The sequence below is a fragment of the Trichoderma evansii genome (assembly GCF_050947405.1).
Source record: "Trichoderma evansii strain SZMC 28006 chromosome Unknown GGI43scaffold_26, whole genome shotgun sequence".
NCBI lineage: Eukaryota > Fungi > Ascomycota > Sordariomycetes > Hypocreales > Hypocreaceae > Trichoderma > Trichoderma evansii.
This window is the reverse complement of record NW_028145180.1, coordinates 367,568-385,833: the sequence shown is the minus strand read 5'-3', so window position 1 is coordinate 385,833 and position 18,266 is coordinate 367,568. Positions and strand designations below refer to the sequence as shown.

At 51.5% G+C, this 18,266-nt stretch overlaps 4 protein-coding genes across 4 annotated transcripts; 2 read left to right on the top strand and 2 right to left on the bottom strand.

Moving 5' to 3' along the window:
- Positions 1–5,212: 5,212 nt before the first annotated feature.
- GGI43DRAFT_387680 (acyl transferase/acyl hydrolase/lysophospholipase) lies at positions 5,213–7,205 on the top strand (the record flags this gene model as incomplete). The annotated part of the gene is made up of 3 exons (XM_083203967.1): positions 5,213–5,282; positions 5,362–5,926; positions 5,993–7,205. 3 exons carry the CDS (start codon positions 5,213–5,215, stop codon positions 7,203–7,205), a joined length of 1,848 nt encoding a protein of 615 aa, XP_083056564.1.
- Positions 7,206–9,182: 1,977 nt separating this feature from the next.
- Positions 9,183–9,594, bottom strand: GGI43DRAFT_221548 (uncharacterized protein). Its single transcript, XM_083200356.1, has one exon. The coding sequence runs from the start codon at positions 9,494–9,496 to the stop codon at positions 9,245–9,247; it is 252 nt and encodes an 83-aa protein (XP_083056563.1). The 5' UTR covers positions 9,497–9,594; the 3' UTR covers positions 9,183–9,244.
- Positions 9,595–10,496: 902 nt separating this feature from the next.
- GGI43DRAFT_221574 (uncharacterized protein) lies at positions 10,497–14,229 on the top strand. Its single transcript, XM_083200358.1, has 5 exons — positions 10,497–10,943; positions 11,236–11,321; positions 11,792–12,288; positions 12,506–12,914; positions 13,129–14,229. The coding sequence occupies exons 1-5, from the start codon at positions 10,827–10,829 to the stop codon at positions 14,147–14,149; spliced, it is 2,130 nt and encodes a 709-aa protein (XP_083056562.1). The 5' UTR covers positions 10,497–10,826; the 3' UTR covers positions 14,150–14,229.
- Positions 14,230–14,962: 733 nt separating this feature from the next.
- Positions 14,963–18,185, bottom strand: GGI43DRAFT_415999 (beta-glucosidase). Its single transcript, XM_083207217.1, has 2 exons — positions 17,591–18,185; positions 14,963–17,465 (listed from the first exon to the last, which is right to left on the bottom strand). Exons 1-2 carry the CDS (start codon positions 17,658–17,660, stop codon positions 15,028–15,030), a joined length of 2,508 nt encoding a protein of 835 aa, XP_083056561.1. The 5' UTR covers positions 17,661–18,185; the 3' UTR covers positions 14,963–15,027.
- Between the last annotated feature and the right edge of the window lie 81 nt (positions 18,186–18,266).

The window sequence follows — 18,266 nt, the reverse complement described above, 5'->3', positions numbered from 1 at the left end:
CGCATGTACATTTGAGGAATTTGGAGGAGACGCCCAAGTATCCCTGCCCAACAAGCTGTAGTCATGTTTGCGGCGCGGCAATGCGCAGCTCATCGCCTAGCATGCTCACCTTGGTAGGTGTCTACTAGGTATTGATATATTTAGCAACGACAGCATGCATGTATATGCCAGTCCTGGCAATGCTCCGTGGACGCTGCGCGTGTAAGAACTTGGAGGTACTACTGACTCTGGGAGCCGTAGACAATCTCAATCTCGTCTGGCGCACTGACAGCAGAGATACCTACACGTAATACATGTGCTGAGCCCTGGTGTTACCCATCTTGCAGTGTTGCCGCACAAAAGGGCTGCTGCAGCGCCTCGCTTGATACAACATTGAAGCTACATGCATGTACATGTAGATGTATGTTGTATGTACCACTACGAGTAGCCCAGATACTTGCATGTGGTCTACCCAGCACTTCTTCAGCAGCAAACATAAAGCCAGTTCCCAGGACCGCAGCCCCGGACACCCTCCAGCTGCTCAACGGCGCAACGCAAAGACATACAGAAAGCTGAAGAGGGAAAGAAACACCGACCGACCCAAACTAGTCGCGCAGCGAAGTGGTCTCCGGCCTGCATGGGCCGCGCGTTGCTTGATTCGCAGCAGCGAGGCCTGCCAACGCGGCCGGCTTTCTAGCCTCGACATCAGCCCGGCGAATCATCTCGCAGCCTCGCCCAGGACTACGGAAAAGCGAGGGGCGTCCACCGCCAAAAGTGCGACCCTTTGGTGCCGCCTTTCAGCAGCAGCGAGCATGCCGGAGCCTGACTGCAGGTCTGCTGTGCTATTTGACGTCGGGGTCTTCTTCTAGACTGCGCTGGGCATAGCTGGATGGAGCTGCGAATGTGGCGGGCATCAGGGTGTCTCGGAACCGGCTCACCGTGATTTTTTATACTACTGCATCGGTCCATTGGAAAAGCGAAAGGGGAGGGGAAGAGTGGAAAATAACGGATACCACGGCCAGACCAGTCGCAAAGCCGCGCCGTCCCGTACCTGGAACCAGTGGCGAGTTGAAGCCGATCCAGCGTGTGTAAATGCGTATAGCCCTCTTGTCGCCGAGCTTCCTATTGGCGGCGGCTTAAAAGTAGCATCACTACTGGCACCCTACATGTAAAATTACCTGCCTACGGACATGGCTCCATGTCGAGACTTTTTGCAGGGTCTTCAGGAATCTGGTGCCAGTATGTGCCAGCCTACATGTACTTGGGCGTCCTCTGCCCGCCATTGGGTCTTGTATAGCAGCTGGTGTGCTTATAGGCCACCTAAAGTCACACGAGTATGTACTTGTTCATGTTAGTGAGGTGATAATGCCATCACAGACACAAGCAACCATATAATTCGCCGCGCTGCTACGGAACGGGCGGTTAATGTGGTTAATGTGCCGGCGAAATACAGCTCAACTGAGACAAGAATCCCAGGTGCCGTCGGTGACGCCTGATAAGAGGGGATGGGAAAAGAAAAGAAAAAGAGGCTTGCACTCAAAGCTGCAGGAAGAGCGGGACGGGGACGAGCTTCCAATATCCCCTAGCTGGATACAACGCAGAAACAATGGGAACAAAACTCTAGATCCCTGTGGCGAGTTTTCAGCTCGTCCCAGCACAGGCTTTCTACTCTCCGTCCATTTCCGCCGCCTTCTGGAGCGCCACAGAGTCGCATTGCACCTGATCTTGGCGATGGGATTTTGTTTCGTAATCTATGATGCTATGTAGTAGAATGGCTTTTTTTCAAATTTGGACTGGTACTCTGTCTCGTATGCAGCTGGCATCAGACATGTACGCCACTTCACGTTGCAGCCATCCTACGTATGGCTGTAGAGGAGGGGGGATAGGGTCACCATTCATGGGCTTGCAACAATACGGCAGCACACAAAAACACAGAGAGAGAGTAGCCTCGTACCTATGGGTAGTATGATTTCTTTCAGCCTTGAATGAATTGATAGGTGCGTCTCGTGCCTTCTGCAGTGGGGCGACATGTAGCAGGTCTATGTGGAGCACTTCAGGGCGTGTTGCCATTCGTACGGCTTCAGCGTATCATTCCGGATTCCAGGGCCTAGTAGTACTAGTATTACCATATCAAATCTTATACATATCAGCCTATTGGTTCGGCATTCTCTTACAAGCAGTAATAGGGCATTTAAGAATTTGTAATCTTTTGGCATCAGCATCGGCAATTAAGCATGACATGTTCATCATCGATGACATGCTACAAGTCTTCCTTGACACTTCTTCCATCTACGCGACCTCGTAATTACATGTACTTAGGTTGGGCCCTTTGGAAGAAGATTCAATTGTTTCGACAAGAGAAGGATATACATCGGAGACCGGAGAAGAGAGTAGAGGGTCAATGCGTCAACTGGGGCACACTATGACTACGTAGCCTTGTTACTAGGTAGTGCTGCGAAGCCTCCTGGAGATGCAAACTAATCCTTATGATAACTTGGCATCAAAGAAGCACACGGATAAGAACACAACTATGCGTTCTGCCTTACGTCTTCGTCCTCGACAATTCGATTCTAGTGCCATTCTAGTCAGATATTATTCATAAAAGCAAGGTATGCTCCGCCAAAAGCCCCATCTCCTGAAATGCTGTACCCCATTAGCCGTATTGCCGTACAATACAATACGAAGGCGGTGGAATTGGGTCGTACGGCGAGGCTGAGCCACTGACCCGGGGATCAGAATGCCCACAAAACGCGAGGTGGCGATGCATGAAACATTCGCGTATGAAATGCCGCCGAATCAAACAATGCCATGCAGTTCTCGAGCTTCTAGTGGTTGACGCTCCCACAGCTATTTGGTTCCACGTTATGGCCATTCAACAGTCTGTAAAGCATGCTCGTCTAGGTATAAAAGCTCGCCACCACGCCTGCGATGCGAGGAAAATGTGGCGCCTACGCGTAATTGACTTCGTCAGCCACAGTTGGAAAGAGGCATAGAAACGCCAATCACCAGCCACATTCCTATTTTTATCCACGCCTCTTTACATGTACTCTTGAATCCTTGAATCCCACCCAACAAATCGCAGGGACAATAAGACGACGATGCTGCTTGTAAATTCTTACCCAGGAACTTATTGCAGGGATTCTTCTCATACAGCTATTGTCAATTTATCGAATGCCTACCTACCTAGGTAGGCACACTGTCTACATGTAGATACATCCACGTATGGAGGACAATGGTACCTCATGATTACAGATGCCAAGGGCAACATTTCCATGGTACATCTGCGCCTCCTCGTAAAGCCAGCGCTAGAGAAACGAAGCCATCCTTGCTCACGCTCACCGGCTTTCGCCTTTGGAATTAACTTTCTGGTGACGGAAGATGCTCTTTTACGCATAAATCTTGTAGGTACGAAATCTTGACGTAAAGCGCTCGCAGGCGAATGCTACGTTGAGTACATGTACTGTATGCAAGTGCTCTCTGTACAGTGTAATACTGCCTGTGGTGAGAAAGGGCAGCATGTCACAACTAATCTAAATATATGGCACCTCTTGCACATCTATGGCTGTTTCCTGCTGGTATTCCCTACCGCCTACGAATCTCTATTTGGCCGCGCACATGAGGCGCAGGTTGAATGCGTGTAATCATGACATGCCACAGAAGGCCCTTTTATCAGCTTACATGTACTGCCTGTGTCCCAAGATATTGATAGAGATACGAAGATGAGATGCATGTCCATGTTCAACCAGCATCGACTATTTCGGCATTATATGAGAACCAAACTGGTTCATAATCCAACACAGTCATTCCGTATTGGGAAAATACGATTTGGCATCTCAAGGCTGCCATCAAATACCAGTCATGGCATCACGTGGCGCACTCCGTAGATTGTCTTTCTGTATCCGCCCAATCTGCACAGCCCCAAAAGGCTCAAAAGCTCCCCCCACGAAACAAACTACGAGAAACACAAACACGGGGCTTGCTTTTCCATCTCCGGAAGCTGGCTCTGCCTAGCTTGCCTGCTACCAGAAGGAGGCTGCGCCAATCGATCCACAGAAGGCGCTGGATAAAGGGATTCCGAGAGTATAACCATAGTGAGAATATTGCTACAGTATAGATGTAATAGATGGAGATGAAAACTACAGAGGAGAAAAGTAGAGAATAATATTATCGCCCAAGCCGTCACATTAGAGTTCCCTCGTGACGACCGCAGGTAAGACTTGGCATCCAGTGGTCTCTTGCTCGTGGGCTCTTGGGCTCTTGGCTCCATGCTGGTGGTATCAACTCCATGCATCAGTCATCCACCCATCTCGGCTTCTCTCCGTTTCTTTGCTTCCATCTCGCTTTCGGCTCCTTGTCACGGCATTCGGATTTAAAATGCATGCAGCTAGAGTATACGATGGAAGCAAAGCAAATAAACCTCCCAGATCATGGCCAAAAACCTGATCTCTTGCTTGCATGATCTGGCTCTCCCGCGCGGCAGCTTCGGTACTTGTAGCTTCGCATGACCCGGGAAGCCCGTTCCTGATCTTCGCTGCCCAGCGGCGCACGCACATTCGTTCGTCTCACGCTCTAGCCAGCCCAGGGCGCTGTCTGGAAGGGTCCACAGGCGCCAGAAACCCGCCAACCCGCGGCGCGCAAGAGCCTAAAGGACCCTGTGACGTTTGCTTAGCGGTTGTTCGGCGCTGCGCCCCTCGCTTCGCTGGTCCCCCCCCCCCCCCCCCCGAAAGAGGCTACCTTCGTATATCCGGGCGATTGCGTCACGGCTCGCTGGATTATAATAAATGAATCATTGAATGACAGCTGGATTCGTACTTTTTTCTTCAATCTTTTTTCCCCTTCATTTTTACTTTTTGTACCTGCTTTGGTGACACATTACCCACTGCCCCTCTCGATACATTCTTCGTGAACCTTTGAAGTTTTTGATTTTCTGCGGACCCCAGATTTATCCGCATTGCGACCGCGACAGACTGCGACAGAAACACCAAAGAACCAGCGTATCCGAACTTAGCGGGGGCCGATAGATAGAGCGCACACCACAAAAAAAAGGCGGCTGCCACAATACAGACGCTCGAAGCATAAAATTACACTTAGGCGACTGCGCTTGTTCAGGTCATTTCGCGCTACATTTTCGACGCGACTCTTATTCTTGACCTTTTTTTAACCTCCATCTCGAAACCCGACGTATCCTTTGTATTGCGCGCACATCGACGACTGTTTCGCACCGAAAAACGCCATGATGGACTCGTATGGAGTCCGGAGGTCGGACACCACCAAAGGGCCGCCTCTGCGCATCTTGTCTCTTGGTATGGCATGACTCTGTTTATTTGTTTCTATGGCTTCATGGCCAGCGCTGATCGCTGCTAACACTCGGATTTATCATAGACGGAGGAGGTGTTCGAGGCTACTCTATGCTCATCATTATCCAAGAACTCATGCACCGAACATTCGTTGAAACCGAAGGCCGCGCACCTAAACGACACGAAATCCCGAAGCCATGCGAACACTTTGACCTTATCGTCGGCACAGGCACCGGCGGCTTGATCGCAATCATGCTGGGCAGGCTACGTCTGGACTTGGAGACTTGCAAAGAGCTGTACGTTCGGATGACGAGAATGGTGTTCGAGACGGACAAGACTATTGCCGGCATTCCATACCGATCAACGCTTTTCAAGGCCAGCAAGCTGGAGGAAGCCATCAAGCAGGGAGTCCGGGAGCACACAGTCAACGGAAAAGAAGGCAATGACCACGAGGTAGAAGTTGTCAACCCCCTTCGTTCATCAAGTCGCTCAAGCTCAGGATCCGTAAAGCGACACACTAGCAACGCAAGCACCCTTAGCTTCAGCGCTCGCCATCCTTCCGGCCAGGTATCTACACGACCAGCTGCGAATTTGAGACATGGAAACGGAGACGCAAGATTGTACGATGCTCGAGAGCACAGAACAAAGACGTAAGATACCAGCTACTTTTGCATGTATATAATTTTCAAGACCAAGGCTAACAAGAGATGATATAGTGCTGTAACAGCAATGTACAAGGGATCCTCGCGAGGAGCTCCCGCCGTATTGTTGCGTTCATACGACTCACGCAAGGAGCCTCCGCCAGAATTTGACTGCAAGATCTGGGAGGCTGGACGTGCGACTTGCTCAATCGGCCTGGCCTTTAAGCCTGTTCAGATTGGGCAGTCAATATTCCACGACGATGGCGCTGGCACTTTTAACCCCTCACCCGAGGCCTTGGATGAAGCCGTGATTAGCGAATGGCCAGGGCGGGAAGTGGGAGTGTTTGTCAGTGTTGGCACTGGAAGGCGACCTCGTGGGAGCGACGGGAACCAGCAAGTGTGGTACGAGGGTTTCTTGGGTGAATTTGCTGAGGCGCGACGAAAGATGATTTCCAAGATTGAAGGCTGTGAAAAGATTCACGAGTACATGATTCAGGAGCATTTGGCCAAGCGCGGCGTCAACATTGAAAACTACTACCGCCTCAACGTCGAAGTGGGAGTTGGCGAGTTTGGCATGAACGAGTGGAACCGACTCAGCGAAATCAGCACCGGCACTCGACGATACATGTCGCGGGAGGACGAGCAGACGATGATCCACGGTATTTCGACACGGCTTGCCAAGATTCACAGAGCAAAGATCCGCTGGGAACGAAACTCTGCCAACGTGCCCGAGCTGGTCAAGTCGACCTCAGAAACCAACTATGAACAACCTTTTGCGGTCGAGCTGCCCGGCGACATGCCGGCATTCTTCTCACACAGCCCGCAGAGCCCCCCGAGCCGTTCGTCGTTTGATTCTGCGCCAGACAGTCTACACCTACAGGCAAATACCTTGTCTTCGCCCCGAGTCTCTGGCGACCATATTCGACCAGGCACCGGGCACTCTCGTTACGGGAGAGCCGCCACCCCTGTCCTCGACACTAATGTGGTTAATCTGTCGTCTCCAAACCAGTACAGGATTCCTCCGTTTGCCGATGACAAGATTGCCATTATGAGCCCGGACGAGGAGCCAAAGTATCCGGCACCGCTGTCACTCAAGTCACCAGTTCAGATGGAGCCGCCAGCAGTGCCGGCGAAGATGGCGCCGCCTTTGCCACCAAAGACGCCTATCCATGAATATGGTCACCGGCCCCGAGCCTCGGAGACCTCGATTCCACCTTATCCTCTCGATGATGATGAAGGCCCCCCTCCCATCAACATGGCACGGAAGCCAGAGTATCTACAGTATTAACGAATGGAAACAAAATAAAAGAGTAGGGAATACTGGCGTTCCGGATACTAAATTAGTGATATGACGAGGGCATGATTGAGATGTCTGTTTTTTTCTTTGTTTATATTTTTCACTTCTTTTTCTCGAGGCGAGAGGGAATGGGGGAGGAATTGGATCTTTGAGTTGTTATGACAATGTCTTGCTTTGATACCATGGGCGGCGGCTGCGGCAATTCGCATACAAAATAGTGTTTTAGGGAAAATGAAGTACACCCTGTATAGCTTTTTACAGATTCTGGAAGCAGAGTATTACATGAAATTTAAAGGGGATAAACCTACTTGCTGCTGCCCAGGTGAAATATGACCATGAAGATGATGTGCTTGATAAGATGACCTACTACCGCAACCCTGCCTATTGCTTAACTCTATCGATACCACCATTTATTACAAGTAACTTTTTTTTGGTTCAAATCACAAAACATGCCCTTTAGCGAGATGAGATATGAGATGGTGTGCATCTTAGCGATGATCATGCAAAATCTGAACCCCGCAGGGGTTTTTTATCGATCCTTTCTCGATGAGGAGTGGTGGCTGAATTTAAGACTATGCGCGACATAAGTAAGTAGCAGCGTGATACCGCCTGTTTAAGAGGATGGCATCCTTTCTTTTGAATGGACCTATGAGAGGCAAGATGGCCTTGGCAGGATAATTACCAGCGTGTCTGCCGCTGCTTATTGGCCAAGAGACCTAAAGTCAAACGCCAACGAGAAGCCGTATCTCAACAGCCGTCCAAGGGATGATGAGACGATGGGGGCGCATCGTTACGTACAGCAAGCAGAGCTGACGAGAGAACCGGATGCGTGGAGATTGAGGATATGCGGTGCAGCGTATTAGCGGCCATCTCTGCTTACGTGCAGCAGATGTGGAATCTGACGATCTAGACTTTTTGTTACTCGTGGTCCGTGGCATCTACTTATACCTACCTGTATAGAGCACGTCGTCCGAATCGGTGCAAGATTGTGAAGACTTGTTAGCAACTTGTCCCAAGTAGAGTTCCAATATTCGAAGCACATGCAGCAACCTGAAACCTCAGAGTTTCCATGACTTTCTGTCTGACCGGCCTGAGCCGTTGGATGGAAACAAAAGGTCTTCTCCACTCGAGCGTTGTTGGTCGGTGATGCTCGGCGCAATGATGTTGGTTGACTAGCTCACAAAGAGAGGACAGTTTGCGAGCGCTAAAGGAGCAGCAGGTGATTTATTGATGGCGGTGCTGCCACAATACCTCTATGACCAGTTATGTTACAAATACTGTAACTGCACAGACACACGACATGCATACAGACACAGACACAGACATAGACGCAGACATGTAAATCAACAGTCGAGTTGGTTGCTTCCTCTCTTTGAACTCGGATGTCCAAATACGCTCTCAGCTGAACAAAGGCGGCTTGTTTGCCCAAACTCCGCAATAACCCCACACTCACCACAGTCAGCGCATCGCCGTCCCTCTAGCACGCTGGGGGCCGCTAAAGGCTCAGGAACGGGAGTGGGTTAGCAGTGCCTCTACCGCTGTGCTAATGCACTGCACGGCGAAAACGGCGCCGAATGTGGGTGTCGAAGAAGATCATGCAGGGAGCGCTTTGCAGCGATGCACTGCAACGCTACCCTTTTTTTTCTTTGTTTCTTTTTACTACTACGTGCTACGAGTGCGTGCGTGCGTGTTGTATGTCTACATGCACCTAATATATGTGCCGGAACAACGTCAGCGGCGCCAAAGGGAGATGCAAAGACAGCAGCGAGGAGGCGAAAAAACCTGGAGCTGCGCGGCCCTGATGAGGCTCTTCTGGCAGCACAGCGAGCTGCAGCCCCTCCTCCCCTCTTTTTCCTGGGCGCTAAGACTGACAGGCAAAAGCAAAGCTCAATCCCTCTCTTTTTAGCAAACAAACTTGCAAAAAAGAGCCCCGATACTGCTGCTACTCCAGGACTCCGTAATACGGTCCAGCTTAAATAAACGGCCCGTCAGCCACCGACCGGTTCACGGGCCAGATCAGACCATTCCTCTTAGTCTCTTTTTCGCTCGGCTTCTAAATCGCCCTTTGCCTTCGGCCGTCTCCGCGCCTCGTCCGATCGCCCTACGCCTTGAAACACAAATCCCGCGTCGGCGCCTGCATCTGTTTCTACTTGTCTCATCAAAAATAGAAGAAGGACGAGAGACAAGAGACGAGAGGAAAAAAGGGGGGGTCCAGGTCCAGGATCGAAAAGAGATTGAAGGGTTAAAAGGAACAAGGCGGAACAATTCTCCGCAGGTCGCATCGCTTGTCGCAAATCCGGAGAAGCGAGCAGGCCCGGGACCACCAAAAGCCCCCGAGGCAGAAATTCTGGGCAGGGCCTTGTTCGAAATCTCAAATCTCCCTGGAATGCCGTCAAGCCACCCAATCACCAGGCCAGGCAATCGAGATTCTCGCAGCGCTGCCGGGCCTCGCACTTCCTCGCTGGGCCCTGCTGGCGTTACACCCGACGTCTGGAGCCCTCATCCGAGTCGCTGAGTCCGGGATCGCTACTGTCGCCCCCTCGCCTTTCGTTTTTTTTTTTTTTTTCCGATTCGCAGCGACCATTGCATTCCATCCCATCGTTGAGCCACTCAGGAGAGGCTCGGAGCGTGCCGAAAGCTAAAGTGAGAGAAAAAGAAAGAGACGGGACAAGAGAGGCAGAAGCAGAAGCCGAAGCTGGTCGAGACAACTGCTGCTGCAGACGAGCCTTGATTCTACTGACCACCCACCCCCTTTTTTTCACATTTCCTTCTTTCTTTGACGCCTCAGTCTTGCCTTCGCGACACAGACAGATCCTTCGGGCTTGACAACTCTCTTGTCTTTGGGGTAGTCTGTGCGCAGCGACGAAAGAACGTGGGCGCGACACAAGGCCGAGACGTGCGCATCGCATTCATTGTTCCATCCTGTTTTGTCCACTGGGGTTTCGTCGCCATTCCTGTGTGACCCTCCGCTGTTAACTTCGTCTTCTCCTCTTCTCCAGCCTCGCTGCCTGGTGACCACTTCGTTTCCCTCCTCTAACTCTCCCCTCACGCAGCTTTGCGACAAGACAAGACAAGAACTCTCGCTTCCGTCTTTTTGCGCAGAGCCTCAGCTGCCAAGTTTAGCTTGCTGCAAAAGGTCACCGCATCTGCCAACCGACGGCTTATCTTTTGTTGTCCGACTTTGACTGCAGCTCCTGCACGCTAGAGCCTTAAAAGGGTTCAATTTATGCAAAACGACGCCCACACCCTTTTTTTTTTTTTTTTTTTTGCCGACGCAAGAGACTGACTGGTTGCCGAACTCGACATATCTGCGGCTGAAGGCGCGGCGCGAACCGTCAAAGCCGTCATCTTCTTAGGGTCGCAGCATATTGATTAGCACGACCAAAAAAAAGGAAAAAATAAGAGAAGGAAAAAAAGACGAGAAGGAAAAAAATCCAAATACTTCGCAAGAAGTAGGAAAAGGAAGCGTGCGCTTTATTAAAGAGATTTCCAGCCTTGTTCCTTGTTTTTCTTTTTTTTATTCGCCTCAGGCGGCTCACCGCATCATCGCAGCCGGCGTCATTTCTGATTATTTTCTCTTCGCTACGCTATCGGTCGCGCCGCCCAGCTTAAATGTCCGACACAATGCAGGTGCAGGGGCTTCAGCCCCATCAACGTCGCCTAGTCACAAACTCGACCATCAAGGCTAGGGGCAATTCGTGCACCGAGTGTCGACGTCGCAAGCAAAAGGTCAGTTGAACAGAGTGCCGCTGCTGCTACCCAGAGCCTTTTTTTCTGGGGGCTTTTCCCCCGTCGGCAGCCCTAGATATGGACGAGTATCATCATGTCCGAACCCCCTGGCGGTTTAGGCTGGTATGGGCGGGCATCGTCCGGACCCGTTGCCAGCCAGTAGCATCTAAGAAAACGAAGAGCTGGAGAAAGCTCCGAAGACCAGTTGGAAAAAAGAAAGAAGAGAAAGAATCAAAGAATGAAAGAAAAAAGGAATTTCAAGAACATGGGCTGACTCGTACCTTGCTCGTAGTGCGACCAAGGAAGACCGTGTAGCAACTGTACCCGTCGATTCCCGCAACCGACGTGCGAGTACAACACCAAGCGAAACGTCAAGAGGTTAGTTGTCAATCACCCGCCAAAGGCACAGCAGCCCTAAAAAACGGCCGCCCTCCACTTCTTGCACATCCCTCCCACCTCTCTTCCACTCACATCCAGCCGTTTTCCTTGGGGGGCAGACAGGGACTTCGGAGAAAGCCTGTGGGGAATCAACAGACTACACTTCAGCTCCCCCACAAGGCCGAAGCTTCAACCCACTTCCCTTTGGCTCGCTACGAGTGCCGTTTTATACCATGCCGGCAGATTTCTTCTCCCCCAATCGGATGGCCAAGCGGTCTGACGAGAAAGGCATGAAAGAAAAGGAAAAGCGAGAGAAGAGAGAAAAGAGGGACTGTGCTTTATAATGCCGCCGTTAACCCCCCGTGCAATCCCCTGTGTCGTTCTGACGCAAACTCATGCGCGCCTGTTCATGCTGCTGCTCGCTAGCACCTTTGTTTGATAATAAGCTGACATCACCGCCAAACTTTCAGGCCCACGGCTTCCGGATCTCCCAGGAGCAGCTCAAAGAATGTCAAGGTTGTGCTACAGGGCAATGCCTATGCCCATCTTAACTTGTCCGACATTCAAGATGCACTTCTCCAGGTTGAAGGGGCTGTCGCTTCCGGCGGTCTGGCCGACAGCCCGCAGCTAGGCTCCAATAGAGAAGCTTCTTTCGAAATACCAGACCACCAGGATGCGCACTCGTCTTCTCCCGGCTCTGTTTCAGATCCTTTCCGCATCGTAGTCACAGACGAAACGGGCACGCTTAGACCCAAATCCGTCTTTGCCATGCTACGTTTGATTTTGTCGGCCCGCCTTAAAGTCACTAATCGCATTGTCAATGACGAATGGAGCATCGACGGCCCTCAACTTGTGCGCGCTTTCCAGCAGGCTACCCGGCCACCTCCCATGCTTGGGGGTCTGGACGATCAACTGCGGAACCTGCCCATGGAGCCAACCAGGCTAAACATTGAGCTCGTCCGAATACGTACGTGACAATCTCCTCCCTAGCTCTTTTTCCCCCCACGTCTTTTCTACTTGTGTAATTTTCATGCACGTGTGCATGTAGACAGCTATCTTTGATTCTCTATCCAAGTAGCAGTCTCGCTACAACTCAAGCTCCTCGTATAATCAAAGAGCTCAATGAGCGAATAGAGTGAGACAAGGTAACCGAGTCCAACTGACATGAATTTTCTCTGCTGCAGATCTCCAACTCCTTTCACGCTTCAAGGCTTCTATAGATGGAAATCCTGACCCTGAAAGTCGATTTATGAAACACTGGGTTCCGCTGTCAATTAAAGACCCTCTCCTTCTTCAGATAGTGCTATATACGGCAGTATGCTTCCTTAAGGAGACAGGCCGAGTGCCCAAGATGCTGGCTTGGGCTTACAAAGGCGTGGTCCACCGTATGCTAAACGAGCACTTGAGCTCGACTAGAATGCAGACGGGCGACGCCGCCATCATGGGAACTGCCCAGATGGTTATGGATTCATGGTACTGGGGAACCACTGAAGAACTGCGCGCCCACATGGCGGGCCTCAAGACCATGTTGCGAATGAGGGGCGGTCTGCAGGATCTAGGAATGGGCGGTTTCCTAGCCAAGACAGTGCTCATGTGAGTAACATCAAAAACCCTCTTCCCTGGCTAATAGCCCTCTCCCCCACCCCTTTAGTCTTGAAAGAACGGTCTGTCACATTGCTACCGACCAACGCGCTTTCACCCCATCTCCGCCGTTGCATTTTCATCGCAGCGAGCACTTTTGCATAATCAGTCAGCGCATTTCTCAGCTTTCAATGTAGAACACTGCTAATTATTCAAATCCAACTAGCCACGACATTGCTATTGCCATCGCTCACGATATTGAGCCCGATATTTACGGCCAACCCGGTTTTGAATTTCAAGATGATTTCATGGTTCCGTATCAAACCTCTTTTAATTCCCCCTTTTTATCAGGATGGCCAATGTTTATCGACCCGGCCTCGGCGTTGAAACTTCATCGAAGCTCAGCCCAAATCCTGGACGACGTAAGATCTGTCATACAGATGGTACAATCCTTGCCTCCATCACCAACCGCGCAGGATCTGCTCCATGTGAAGGAGGCGGCGTTGTGGGCGCTTGGCAAGCTGGATCGGATGCCGGAGAACATCCCGCTCTATGAAGAAGGTGATGGAGCCGAAGAAGGAGACGATGTCCGGTGGGAAACTACGGGCTACGAGGGAGCGGGCCAATCACCGGCAAGTAGTAGTTCTGATTACGATACATCTTCCCCCAGAAGCAGCAACGACAGTGCATCCATGAGCGGAGGTTCGCCACCCGCTCCGGTAGATGAAACTGCGAGTGCCCGATTGGCCAGAACGAAGAATGATGCCATGTATCGCTGTATCCGTGTCACGGCTTCGATTTATTACCGCGCTATCATTGCTCGTGTACCTACCTCTCAGATCGTAGGCGAAACCGACTTCCTGAAGTTATGGGAACTGGTCTGGGAGGTCTCGGTGCCGTATTGGAAAACGGCTGTCGGCGTATTCATCTGGGTCATGGCAGCCGCTGTGCCAAGCTGCCACACTGCCCCGCCCGCCCGAATGATCAAGACCTTGTCCGTGGTTGGCTGGATGACTATGGGCCTGGAGAACTGGCATGTCGCCATCAGTGCGGCTAACACGGCCTTGAGTCTCCAGAGGTGGCTCAGAGGAGACCAGTACTTCCAAGATGACGAAATGGATTACCAGTATGGTCCTTCAGGAGGAGAGAATGTGGTGGAGAAGCATGGGTTTATTCTCCGGGAGGCGAGCATCCCTGAGGTTGCCAACGTGCGGTGCGACGACGATCATGAGCTGATTGAGCAGTGAAAATCTGCTTTTCGCGTTTGCTTCTACCTCCAGGGTGCTGCGAGTTATCAGATGTTTGGGCATGCGATGGTGTGCTGATTGGAGGGAAATTTTAAGGAGAGATTTCATGATGAGAAGAGCATGCTGGTACGCATGCGCCATGTTGGATACTCGCAAATATTACTCGCTGCAGCCAGCATTCTGATACAAACTGGCAGTATGCGGTTGCTTTGGCGAAATTTCAATCAGACGACAAGGCGACTGACAAGTATCCCCCCAGCTTGGACGAATCCAGAGCCATTTTGCGCGCTTATCCATGAGCCCCCCATTTCCATACATACTGTATCAGGGAATTTGCAGGGGCTCAATGCAGCAGGGGAACGGGACGCACGATTTGAATCCGAATAGCAGAACAGCCTTCACGTGATAGAGTGCTGACTTCTCTTCCCTTTTGCGGATCAAAGCCCGCGGGGAACGAGCTTTTCCATACGTTTTATTGAAGTGGCGATAGCCGGAGATGTGGGCGAACTACTATTTTGAAGATGAAATTAGAGGGAGATTTTTCTCTGTGTCATGGGATTTATTAAGCGTTGAATGGAAAAGATGAGCAAGCGGATATTTTTCCTTTTTATGTTAAAATGATCTTGCGGGTAAGCGATTTACTATTGCATCTGTTGTGAGATAATTTGTATTGGAGGGAGGAGGAGAAGCATTGAGCCGGCAAAGTGTACCGTTGATTCTTGTTACTTTATTTTAGTGTAGTGTAGTGTAGTGCAGTACGATTCTTCTAATTCAAATCATTTGAAAGAAACTGTATAGCAAACTTCATCAAAGCGTTAATTTAGAATTGTCATCACATTCATCAGCTATATATTTAAATTCATTGTTACATAATCCTCTCAAAGTCCAGACCACCAGTACGTCTCCCCTACTGAGAACGATCCCTTCAGCGCCGCACCATCCTTCACAGCACTACTGTCACTGACAATAATCTCATAGTCTCCCTTCTCGACACACCACTGGTTGCGCTCCTCGTCGAAGTAAGCAGCAATGTACTTCTCCTGCTCCTCAATCGTCACCGTCTTCGTCTCGCCCGGCTGGAGGTCTACCTTTGCGAAACCCTTGAGCTCCTTGACGGGGCGGTTGATTCTGGCCGCTTGTACGGGGCGGATATATAGCTGGGCGACTTGTGCGCCGGCAATGGAACCAGTGTTCTTCACGGAGAGCGATACGCTCAGCTTGCCGCCCTTGTGGGAGACGTTGAGGTTAGAGAAGGAGAAGGTAGTGTAGGAGAGGCCGTGGCCGAAGGGGAAGTTGACGTCCTTGTCGGCGAACTCGTAGTATCGGTATCCGACGTAGACGTCTTCACCGTACAGCGTGCGGCCGGCCTCGGTGCGGAAGTTCAAGAAGGCAGGGTTGTCCTGAAGGCGCTTGGGGAAGCTGAGTGGCAGCTTACCAGAGGGGTTGTAACCTCCAAAGATGACGTCGGCGATGGAGTTGCCCGTCTCGTTGCCTCCGTACCAAGCCTGGAGAACAGCAGGTGTCTTGTCCAACCAGGGCATCTCCTCAGGGGTTCCCGTCTGCATCACGACGACAGTGTTGGGGTTTGCGGCAGCAACCTCTGCAATGAGCTGGTCCAGCACACCAGGGAGCTTCATGCTCGCGCGATCAGCGCCCTCAGTCTCCCAGTCGGCGTTGAGACCCGCGCAGATGATGACCTGGTCGTGCTCCTTGGCTAGAGCAACAGACTTGCGGATCTCGGCCTGGTCGTCGATGACCTTGCAGCCGCCGACGCGGAGGGAGCCATGGCCGGGGGAGATTGTGTCGCCCTTGAGGGTGTAGGTGGGCATCGAGCCAAACTCGACCTTGAACTTGTAGGTCTGGCCCTTCTTGAGGTTGATGCGGCCAGTCTCCTCGCGAGTAGCGGAGCCGAAGAAGGCATCGCCAGCGACCTGGTGGGTGGCGTTGTCAACGACGAGCTTGCCGTCTACGTAGGCCTTGGCAGTACCGCAGACAACGAGGCCGAGCTCATACAAGCAGTCCTCGTCAGGGGTGTAAGTTCCCTCCATGTCTGCGTACCATGTATCAGCTGCCTTGGGGTTGTAGTAGTCTACGAGGTGCATCTCCGTCTTGGTAAAGAAGAGCTCGTCGATGTGCTTGCGGCCAGGGGTGCCAGGAGGCTGGTTGAAGACTCTCCAGCGCATGCCGGCAGCTCCATTATCTGGTATCGTGCACTGCTCGCCCAGCACGGGGAGGAAGCGGTGGGTGTAGGCGCCGACGGTGTATGAAGGGGTTGAGGTGAGCTGGCTGCTGATGCCGTCGAAGGGAGTGACTGCGTAGTAGGCCTTGAGAGCGGCGGAGCCTCCTCCGTGGTATGTGGCCTGCTTGGCGTTGGGTCCCAAGATCAGGGTCTTCTTGTCCTTCTTCAGAGGAAGGAGGTTGTTGTCGTTCTTCAACAGGACAATGCCTTCGTTTCCAATCTTTCGGAGCAGAGCTGCTGTCTCGGGGGTGTTGTTCACTGTGGTCTCGGGTCCGTTCTCCTTGACGCCAGAAGCGGCACACTTCTTGACGAATTGGAGCACCTCTCTGGCGCGCTGGTCGATAACATGGACAAAGGGCTTTCCGTTGGAGACGTTAAACTTGAGCGTCTCACCGCGGAATCGAGGTGGGCCAGGCATCTCCAGGTTAAGTCCAGCTACAACAGCGTCGGTCGTGCTGTAAGTGCCGTACCAGTCGCTCATGACGAGACCATCCCAGCCCCATTCCTTGCGGAGCATAGCGTCGAGATACTTGGGGTTCTCACTGCATGATGTGCCATTGATACCATTGTATGCCGTCATGAAAGCTCCCGGCTGGGAGTCTCGAACAGCAAGCTGGAAAGGCAGAGCATAGATCTCGCGTAATGCTCGCTCCGTGACTATGCTCTGCACCATCATTCGCCTATCCTCCTGGTCATTGCACAGGAAGTGCTTGATAGTGGCCTGCACGCCGGTACTTTGAATGCCGCGGACTAGAGCCGCCGCCCCGAGGCCAGCCAGGAAGGGATCTTCGCCAATAGACTCGAAGCCTCGCCCGCCAAGAGGGGAGCGTTGCATGTTGATAGTCGGGCCGAGGATCACATGCGCACTCTTAGCGATGGCCTCTTTGCCCATCATCTTACCTGCCTCTTCGAGCAGCGATTGGTTGAAGGTGGAACCGAGCGAGGTGCCGCAGGGGAAGCAGGCCGCGGGGACGCCATCGAAGAATTTGGTTCCTCTTACACCGTTGGGACCGTCTGTGAAGCGCAGCGAAGGGACGCCATGCTCGGGGAGGGCTTTTGTGTGCCAGAAATCGATACCTGGAGAAAAGTGTTAGTCAAACGTTGAATCGGTGAGATTTTCAGAGTAAGACGAAAATCAAAAGGCGAGAATATATGGTTGGAATAAAATATGATGTGTTGGTGTGGAGTTGTATATAGCTCACCTGCCAGCAAGTCGACCTTTTCCGCTAAGGTTAGCTTCTTCAGCACGGCTTCGACATCGATGTCAGCCATGGTTGGATGATATAGAGATATTTAACCAAAAAAATTAGATTTTCAACATGTATTTGAGAGACGTTTTTCTCTAATACACAACGAGGATATCTCAAATATCTCGCTCTATAATAAAAAGGAGGTGCTCAAGTACACTCGAATCTCCCAAAGACTTCAGGGTAAGACACGAGCAATCTTACAAGAAGACAAGTCCAAACTGAGAGATTGGAACAAGGTCTCAAGGCACACGAGAATGATAGATAGGTCTACAAGAAATCTCCAACACAGACGACCAGACATGGGAACTTATATACCCGTCGGTCAGACAAAAATAGAGAGAGCCCATAAAACATGCGAAGTCCGCCATGGCTAGCCGTTTGAACTTCGGAGAAACGTAAAAGAAATCAGGCCAGATCCTAGCAATCCAACAATGAAAATTTTCCACTAACGGGCTTACTCGCCCATCTTGGCAGCTATTGTCTTTGATAGCATGAAGCAAAGGTAGGATTCTCCGAAAACCGCGCGCAATCCATACCTGGTTATCACGAGGGATGCGTTATTGAACGAGTTTCCCCGCGATTGTTCCCCGCTATTGGCGTTTAGCCAGGGGTTCAACCGTGGTATACC